Consider the following 10,488-nt stretch of genomic DNA (forward strand, 5'->3'; position numbering starts at 1 on the left):
AGGTGACGGGGGAATTCCCCCCTGCCACCTGCCAGCTGATAGTTGAAAGGGCCCTTTCCTGCCACATGCAAGGGGCAGGATGTTTAAAGGGGCCCTTTAAACATCCCATAAACTGACCTTCCCAATGTCCAATACCCACCAAATTTGCAGGGGACATAGTCCTCACTGTCCTCCAAAGACACCCCCCCCCCAAGTTTCAGAGAGATTGCACCCTGGGAAAGGCATGATCCATGGGTTTCCCCCTTTGTTGTCATTTTCTCTTCACAGTGGCAAAAACAGGACTCTCTGCTGGAAGTACTTTGAAGGGTTAAAGCCAGAAGGAAAGCTAGAAGGAGTTCAGACAGAGTTCAGTCCCTGCCGTTGCCAGGATAATTGATTGAAAGGCACCAGACTGTCTGGCTAGATGAATGGCTGATGAAGGCAACGAAGGAGGCTTGCAACTTGTTTGTTTAGAATGGAGCCTCACGAATGGCTTGTTTGTGAATAGATGAACTGGCTGTGGGTTTTTTCTGTTTGTAATGTTGTTCGTGCCCATGTCTAGTTTGGACAATGAAAACAAGGACAGCAGATATTTCTCCTTTAAAAGTTTTCCTAACATAAAATTTCCCCTTCCTTAAATTACATTTCCATGTTGGGGCTGGGTTTTTTCCCCACACAGAAGTTCTCAAACTGCTGTATTTATTGTCTGCTTTAGGAGACAGCATCACAAATAAATTTCTCATTATACTCACATCTGTACAGAATTCAGTAGCCCACCCAAGCTTTTCCTCAGGGCTGTTTTCATTTCCTGATTCCTGAGGGTGTATATCACGGGGTTCAAAAAAGAGGTAACTACACTGTACATGAGGGTGGCGACCATGTCTCTTCGTGGTGAGCTTCCTGAAGATGGAGGTAGGTAGTTGAACAGCACTGGCACATAAAGCAGCCCTACAACTGTGAGATGGGAGCTGCAGGTGGAGAAGGCTTTCCATCTCCCATTATGTGACTGGACCTTCAAGAACAGGAAGGAGATGATATAAAGGTAAGAGAGAAGAGTTAAGATAAATGGGATCAGGACAATGGAGCCAGTGACAACATTGAGGAGGATAAGGTTCAGCATTGTGCTACTGCAGGCCAGTCTCAGGAGCGGCTTGATGTCACAAAAGAAATGATCAATAATATTGGGGCCACAGAAGTACAGTCGGGAGGTCATGATGGAGTGCATCAGGGCATGGAAGAATCCCATGGTCCATGTGGCTGCCGCCAATAGAAGACATGCTCTTCGGCACATTATAACTGGGTAGTGCAGTGGGTTGCATATGGCCACGTATCGGTCATATGCCATAGCTGCCAGAAGAAGAGCCTCACTACTGCCCAGGAAATGAAAGAAATGGAGCTGGGCAATACATCCAATAAAGGAGATTCTTCGGTGAGCCAAGAGGAAGCCATCAAGCATCTTAGGAATGATAACTGTTGAATAGCAAATGTCCAAGCAAGACAAGTTACTGAGGAAGAAATACATGGGTGTGTGAAGTCGGCTCTCTGTCACCACCACACATACAATAGCACCATTTCCTAGCAGACTTGCTAGATAGAGGACCAAGAAGACAGCAAACAAGAATTTCTGGGTGTCATGTCGATCTGTTAGGCCCCTCAGTATGAAATGAGTGACCTCTGTCTGATTCTCCATTCTGTCTGGGATAGCAAATGGAAAAAAATATATATATACTCAAATATCTTAGAACGTCACAATTTTTACTGGAAGAATGAAAAAGGCACATTACTAAGAATTCCACAGAGTAGTAGACTTAAAATATAAAGATCCGTATCAATTAAATGTTTTTTTTCCCCAAAGGACTGGTTTGGGGGATCAAACACCGGTTCTCAGAAAGTAGTAATCGTCAGTCAAAAGTTATGTGCCGGTCTATCAATATTTTCATTGCAATAGGGAAATCTAAACTTTCTGTGAAAAAGCATCTTACTCTGCCTTAACACTCATAGGGAGCAGAACTACAACTGCAGCTATTGCTGAAAAGCCTGAGAAGGAGCCTCCCCCCAGACTCCCCCCCCCACATCGTTGATGGATTGTTGGAAATAACAACAGCAAAACCACAGAAAGCTCCAGTTTAGGATGCATAATGCCACTTATGATCATGTCATTGATGAGAGGAATAGATAAATAGTGAGCAACATTTTAGTTATCCCTACTGAATCGAGAGTGGCAGGCAGGTAACACAGCGGAACAGATTAGCCGAAGCCTTCCTTTTAAGCCAATGAAGGTCACTGTGCACAATCAAGGGACCTACTAACATTTTTTTGTCTGGGGCCACTGAAAACTGTCTGCTTACTTCTCTCTCTCTCTCTGTTGAGTAATAGTTGTTTCATAGTTAGAAGAGATCCAGGTGTTTTGTGGTAGAAAAACATTTCTTTTATGGTGATATAGCAAAACATTTGCTGGTAGTGGAACAGTAGCAATGCACTACCATTTTAATACCAACTAAAATATTGCAAAGTACTGACCAATGCTTTCAAGTTCCTTCAGAACATTTAATCAAGCTGAACATTAAATAAAAACAAACAGCCCACTCCAAACAACAAGAAAAAGGAAAGAAAGAACAACGTTTCTGGGCATGATAGAAAGCCCAGAATCCACAGTTTGTGACATTCTTAAAACTGAAGTCAGATATATTATGCAGACTTAATTACGGGATACTCTCTGTTAGGTGTAAAGCAGATTTCAGGTTTCTAATGGCACACACAGAAAACTATTGTGAACTCGAGGAGTGCCACAGTTCCTCCCTCTTGTGTTCACAGTGCTTTGTAGCCCAGGCCTGAACATTCTGTTTTGTGAAGGTAAGATGTTTTTCTCTCTTAAAAACATGTTTTCCATCTTATTGGATCACAATGTCCTGTCACTGTATTGGGAAGTGGGATGTTTGGGAGTTAAACCATTCTCCTTGTATGGCGGTTGTGCTGCTTATCAGTTGGCCTTGAGTATGCCACACCTCTCCTAGGCCAACTAGAGAAAAACCAGTGCACAGCTGCAGCTAGCCAGCTTCTATATAAGCTCAGAGAATCCCTACACAGCAGAACCCTAGTTCAAGCTGAACTGCAGAACAGTGCTGTGTAACTGATGAGAATGAGAGGTTCACCCATCGTCATTTACCGAGGTTCGTGGCAGCAGTATAGGGGCGTAAGCATACTCTCTGTTCTGGACTTGTTTATTTCTGTAAACTTCTTTAGATTAGTAAATCTTCTTTTCCTTCAACACTTGTTTATTTATTGCCACCAAATCTAAAAGAACCATTGTCCCTTGACAACACAGTTTCACCAAGAGTGACTGAGAAACAGAAGCAATTTCTGATATATTGTCGAAGGCTTTCACGGCCAGAGAATGATGGTTGTTGTGGATTTTCTGGGCTGTATAGCCATGGTCTTGGTATTGTAGTTCCTGACTTTTTGCCAGCAGCTGTGGCTGGCATCTTCAGAGGTGGAGCACCAAAAGAAAGAAATCTCTCAGTGTCATAGTCCTGCCAACCCAGCCTGTGGCAAAGCCACTCAGGCAGGTGGCAGCTTTTGCCTCCTTGGAAGGAGGAAGGCAGGAGGCGTGCCCTGCATATGGGGCTCAGCTCTGGGGTTGGAGTTAGAGCCGTAGCCAGCTACTCTGCACCCAAGGCTTCAGTTGCGCCTCGTGCTCGGCCCACCCACCTCACCCTATTTCAGTGTGGGATTAGCCGGTCGCCTATTTGGGGCCAGGTAGAATTTTTTTCTCTCTCTTTCCCTGATTGGCTTTTGGGGAAGGGAGTTTTTTCACCTACCTTGCACTGTAAGATGTGGGGGGTAATTGGCATGGTGGGTCCGAGATAATTCCCTGGGTGGCAGGATTTCAGTTAGGGGCAATTTGAGCGGGCCGGTGAGCACCCTTGGCACCTCCCCATTGGTGCGGAATTTGGGTCTGTCAGGAGCGGCTGGCTGCTGTATGGCCCAATTGCGAGGACAGACGCCCTGGGTGGGGAACCCCTGGACAAGCCAGTCTCCCCCCGCTGCTGTATGGCCGGGTGGGGGAGCTTTACAGGGGTGAACCACTTCGCCGGGCCAGGCCGGGTCCCAGCCATTTGATGGATGGCTCGCACCTGGGGCAGCAGGTGACTTGCCCAGACAGGTTGGGGTGGGGTCCAGGTAGTGACCCCAGTGCCCGACCTGTACTGCTAGTTAGGCCCTTCCCGTAGTTGGTGTTTGACTGTAAATATGTTAATAAAGCGGCCCATTTTATATCCCCAAATACTGTGTCTGCCTTTCATTCCGGCTTGGGGGGGGGCAAACTGTGACACTGAGAGATCTCTTTCTTTTGGTGCTCCACCTCTGAAGATGCCAGCCATAGCTGCTGGTGAAACGTCAGGAACTACAATGCCAAGACCACGGCTATACAGCCCGGAAAATCCACAACAACCATAGAAGCAATTTCCCTTCAAAAATATAAAATATAAAAGCCAGCAATTATTCAGCAACAGTTTCATTCAGAAAGCATTCACCCAACAACTTCCTCTTTTTTTTTTTTTTTTTAGTCTAGGGAAGAAAGAACAACACATGCCTATAGCTGTTTGAATTCTCAGCCTCCTTTTCATCTTTTGTAGAAGATAAATGAAATTCACCTTAATCAAAATTTGAAGTCAGTTGTGGGATTCCTGTGGTAGCAAATCATCCAAACATTTCACAGGAAGAATTTCTGTAATACTAAAGAAATTTCTCCCAATTCTATATCCTTAGCCAAGAGACCCTGTTTAAAATCTATAATTTAACAATCATTAAGTCTGTTGGATATCTGCAGGCACATTTGTCTCTTTCTCCTTCACCCTCTATCCTTTTCTCTGTCTTCCTCAACATAAACTAACTCACATGGTTGTTGTACAATCCTTGAAGAAGAATTGCAAGATACAAATATAACAAATCAATCTACTGTAAACGAGTGACTACTCAAAATACGCACAATGTTTTGTGTTTGAAATGTGTAGCAGTGACAGGATAGATCCCGGCAATAAGTGACTGCAAAATAAATGTTTTGGAGTGTAAGTCTCTGTGTCTTCTTTTGTTAGCTCTACTAACATGAATTAGAATGTTTGTGAAGCTCTCATGTATTGCAAAGAAAAAAACTTCAACTTGATAGATCACCAAGAACACAGTCTACCATGAAAATCCCTTAAAACCAGATTTTTTTCTTCCTCATGCATAGCTGTTTGCAATCTTATACCTGTGATTCTTGGTAGTTCTTCTCTTGACCGGAACAAAAAATAAGATGAGACACAAAATTATATGCATAATCAGCAACGGAGCTTCAAATGTGCAGCTGATGAGCTAAAATCCTCCTTATTATACTACATCACTGAAGAACCACTATCAACACTTGTTCAATAACTCTTTTGTAATGAAATCCATGAACCTCTTGGGAAAGCTTAATGACACAGTAAGGCAAATATTCCCTAATTGGGACATCAATATTATGTATAATTTTGAAGATGTTGCTAGTGGATAAACAGTGAATCCATAATTGGGTTTTCTATATATCCCAAAGGGAAACAAGGGCTGAATCCACATTACCTCCGTACGTCCCGGTGTTGCACTAAATGTTCGCTAAACACCTGGAAGTATAGCGTCTTTCAAGCGCAATTTCTGAACCGCGCTAGAAAGACGCTATACTTCTGGGTGTTTAGCGAACATTTAGTGCAACACTGGGATGCGCGGAGGTAATGTGGATTCAGCCAAGATCTCCCCAATCCATTTGGCTTCTCAGAAAACCTCAAAAGACCAAGTCTTTAAGGGAGATTAGATCTACCACTAATGTTATCCCTGTTAGAGAAAGAGCTCAGTATCCTTGAGCCAGACTCAGTGCTTGAGGGACTGGTTGTGTTGATACCATGAAACAGCTTTCAACAGTTTGTGTGATGTGGAAATTATTCCTGCTTTTCAACTCTGCTCATGTTGTATATTGAGCTATGTATTTCAGCCTCCTGTTTATATTAATATTTCACACACAAGTGGCTGCCCTTGAGGAATCTTAGAAATGTTGAGTGTACAAAAAAAAAATTGTGGCCCAACTTTTAATGGGAGTTTCATGTTGTGAAGATTTTATACCAGTATTAAAACAGCTTCATTGACTGCTGGTGTATTTATAAGCTCAGTTCAAAGTGCTGGTTCTTACCTTTAAAAAGACCTGATAGTCTGGGGCACACATACTTGAGGGACCTCTTCACAAAGATGCCCAGCCACCAACTTAGATCTGTCAATAATAAGAAAATAAGAGGAGCCCTGTGGGATCAGACCAGGGGTCCATCTAGTCTAGGATCCTGTTTTACATAACTGTCAGCTAATTGCCCTGGAGGACCAAAACAGGTCATAGAGGCCAAGGCCTTCCCCCAATGTTGCCTCTTAGCTTGTTATTCAGAGATTTATTGCTTCTGAATATGGAGGTTCTCTTTAGACACCATGGCTATCAGTAACTGATGGATCTATTCTCTGGTAATCTGTCTAATCCTCTTTTAATTGGCCGTCTATGCTAATGGCTACTATTACATCCACTAGCAGTGAATCCCATCATTTAGACTGTACTCTTAAGCAAAGTTACAGCCTTCTAAGCCCATTGACCTCAGTGGTCTTAGAAGAATGTAACTAGGATGACACTACAAATTACTCGTTCTGCAAAGTGCTTAGACCTGGTGATCCTATTTGTTTGCCAGATGTGTATGACCCCCTCCTTTACTGTGAAGACTCCCACACTCTGCAGTAGAGACAGGAAATCTGGCAGGCCCCTTCAATGTTTTCATTTAGGCGTGCTTTTGGTTAAAAGCCAGAGGCAACTTGCTATAATGGGGATGAAGCTATTCTTTTGTATTTGTTCACTGACGGTATGTGTCCCCCCCCCCCAAATATTAGCTGCTTTGATCTAATTTGCAGGTGCAGGATCTATCTATAATAATAAAATGAGGCATCTGTCTGTCCATCTGGGGAATGCGTAACTCATCAGGAAATAAAACAAGGAGGCTCAAGATGACCATGGGTATGGAGAAATGCTTATGTGATCCATTTCACATATATCTTGAGACACATGTAGACTAGAGGAGCGGGGAGAGATTGGGTCATGCAACCATGACCAAGTTGGGGAAATTAATCTCAGAGCTGAACCACACAATACGAATTACTCATGACCGAGTGAGTGTCAGGAATCCTGTCCTACCCGAATTGCCCATGTCCAGCATTCTCTCGATGATCCCATATCCTTATCCATGCACAGATTCTTAATTTTATGCTCCAGTGTGGCCACGGCAGCACGTGTTTGCAGTCACAACCAGTAAGTCCGCAATGCAGAGTGTCCTTTTTTCCTGGATCTTCCACTTCCTATCTGCTGCTCACTCCACTGTGCTCTCAGAACAGTGGGTAGATGGTGCTCACGTTAATGTGATTATGAGGAGACAGAGAATGGTTCAGGGAAATGGATTCAGCATGCACAAAGTGGAGATGCATGATGGGATATCCTTCCTGCATCTTGGAGGAACTTAGAGAAAACCTATGCCAACATGAACACGGGTTCGATGGAGGTCCAGCAGTCCTGGTGCGTGTAGTTGAAAACAACATTGGAACACATGTAAGTGTGTTTTCGTGTCATTCATGTGTAATTTGTATTGTGTGGTTCAGCTCTCAGTGTCAGGGGAAACAAGACATGGGCACAAACCGCATTATGAATGCAAAAAACCCACGAACTGCTGGATTGTCTGTTTGCGAACCAGCAGTTTGTGAGGGTCCATGGTCAACAAACGAGAGTTCATAACAAGCCTGGTTCATTGAATTTGTCTGCGGTTCGTGAAGCCAGACAGTCAGGCACCATCAATTAATTCCCTTGGAAATGGAGGCAGCGGACTGCCTGAACTCTGTCTGCACTCCTTTTGTTGCCCTGGAAACCCAAATCGAAGCCCAACTTACCTAATGGACAGGTCTTCCTTCCAACCATGGAGCTGCAAATTGGTTACAATTGATTACATGGGAGAAGACACCTGGGGGAGGGAGGGGGGAGGGGTGTTCTGTAGCCATGGGCACTCCAATCTCATCCCTGCAAACCCTGATAGGCAGCTCTGACGGCCAACAACAGACCTCCTGCTTTTCTCAATGAGACCTCAGTTTATAAAAGAACACTGTGCTCCTGACTCTGGCTTTCACTTTCAGCGAGCAGTGGAGTGGGACAGAGCTGTTGCTTGCTACTTGCTAGCCTTTGGGGAGAGAGTATAATTGAGCTGGGATTTTTGGAATAGAGATCTATCTCCTCTGGTTCCAGAGCTGCTGCCAGGCTCTGGGGCCAAGCTCAGTGTGCACTTCGGCTGACACTCACAGTATGATTAGTGCCTGAACTGGTCAGGTTTCTGGGAGTGCTGAGCTAGGGCTCTTCCCCCTTCCTCTGGTGCCAGGGCTACTGCCAGACCCTGGGGGCAAGCTCAGTGTGCACCTCAGCTGACACTCAGAGTATGATTAGTGCCTGAACTGGTCAGGTCTCTGGGAGTACTGGACTAGGGCTCTACCCCCTCCCTCTGGTGCCAGGGCTGGAACACTCAGTCCCCTCCCAACGACCTCTCCGGTCCTGTCCAATTCCATCCTTTCTGCAAGGGGAAGAAGGTGGGTGATGTTGGCTGCCCCCACAGAATACCTCAGTGGGAGCTTCAGAGGAGGCCTCGTGGCTGTTGGGGGATCTTCCCACCTCCCGGTCCCTCTTTGCACATCACCCTCTCTGGAACCTCTCTGACCCCCCCAAATCACATCTCCTCTCCATTCCATCCTTTCTGCAAAGGCAAGAAAGTGGGGTGATGCCAGCTGCTGCCAGAGAATACCTCAGTGGGACCCTCGGATGAGGCCTTGTGGTTGTTAGGGGATCTTCCCACTTCCCCTCCAAATGATATCTCTCCCTCCCATCCTTTCCGCGAAGGCGGGAAGGTGGGTGCTCTCTGCTGCTGCAGGTCTGCTGCTGTTGCACATAAAATTGTACTCCATGGTGGCCCCTGTCAATGGCACTGGCTGTCCCCTCTGGGCAGGGGTGAATGGGTACTGCCATGACCAGTCACGTCCTTTCCACGAAGGCAGGAAGGTGGGTGATGCTGGAGGGAGCCTACGCCACTTATTTGAAGTGCCTCTCCTGCCTGCGCAGGAAAGGTGTCTCAGACTGGTGTGAATTGCTCTATCACCACCCCTCAGGTCTTGGTGATGCTGGTCCCACCTCTCCCTGTCTGGAACCACTCTTACCCTTCCCAAGTCCTGCACATCCCACCCTTTTTGTGAAGGCAGGAAGGTGGGTGTTGTCTGCTGCTGTTTGTCTTGGGCATGAGGGGTAGCTCAGAAGCAGTTGCTGTCCCTTCTGGGCAGGGGGGAACAGGTTCTGCGACTCCTGACCTTTCCACGAAGGCAGGAAGGTGGGTGATAGGGGGCAAGCCCACACATAGGCACCTACCAAATGCCCCAAAGAGCCCCCCCCCTCTTTGGCAATCCACCTATAAAAAGGTAGATTGCCTATATCTGGCAATAATCTATTCTTGACCAATTTACGGCAAGGGTTGTGGTTAGTGCTGCAGCAGATGTGGGGTGCGAGGGCCTAAGCAGAGGCTTGGACCTTGTATTGGCAGGTTAGTTTTGGAAAGTAGAGCAGGCCTGTGAGCACCCAGTGGCACCGCCCTATTGGTGGGGAATGTGGGGGTCTCTCTGGGATTGGTTGGCGGGCTTCATGGCTGCCAGCTGAGAGGGCAGACTGCCTGTGGCACCTCCCTCCCTTCAGTAGCCATTTGGAAAGCTCGACCTGCCCACCTCACCCTTTGCAGTACAGTCACTGTTTTACAGGGCCAGGTAGGAATTTTTTCGCTTTTTCCCAAATCGGCTTTATGGGAAGGGGTATTTTTCGCCTACCTTGTACTGCTGAGTAGATAGTTGTTTTTGGTTCAGTTAAAGTATCTGTCCTGGTTATTAGCAGGTTAGTTTGGGTAGGCAGAGCGGGCCGGTGAGCACCTGGTGGCACCTCCCCATTGGTGGGGAATAGGGGTCTGTCTGGGATCGGCTGGTGGTCTTCATGGCTGCCAGCTGAGAGGGCAGACTGCCCGTGGGACCCCCTATATAAGTCCTTCCCTCAGGACCTTAGGGTTTGGGGGTTATGGAGCTTCAAGGGGGGAACCACTTGCCTGGCCGGCTGTCAGTTCTTGGCAATTCAATCCCAAAGCCCCTTACAAGCAAGCACAGGTGTCTTGGTTAAGGTAACTTTATTAAGGATCTATCAGTAGAAGGTCTTTAATCTAAGATAGTCATTGGCAGAAGTGATCATTCAAACTGAGTAATGATATTTTACTTGCTGCAGGGTTGCCAACTCCAGGTCGAGAGATTCCCAAAGATTTGGGGGATGGAGACTATGGAGAACAGGGTTGGAGGAATCTCAATGGGAAATGCCAAGTGAAAGCTGGCAATGAAAGGAGAAGGCACTTCTAAATATGTTCT

The 10,488-nt window shown here is 46.1% G+C and overlaps 1 protein-coding gene across 1 annotated transcript; it reads right to left on the reverse strand.

The window, feature by feature from the left end:
- Positions 1–727: 727 nt before the first annotated feature.
- On the reverse strand, positions 728–1,669 carry LOC129340152 (olfactory receptor 12D1-like). The gene has a single exon (XM_054994756.1). It carries the CDS (start codon positions 1,667–1,669, stop codon positions 728–730), a length of 942 nt encoding a protein of 313 aa, XP_054850731.1.
- Between the last annotated feature and the right edge of the window lie 8,819 nt (positions 1,670–10,488).

Source organism: Eublepharis macularius, chromosome 12 (assembly GCF_028583425.1).
Source record: "Eublepharis macularius isolate TG4126 chromosome 12, MPM_Emac_v1.0, whole genome shotgun sequence".
Classification (NCBI taxonomy): domain Eukaryota; kingdom Metazoa; phylum Chordata; class Lepidosauria; order Squamata; family Eublepharidae; genus Eublepharis; species Eublepharis macularius.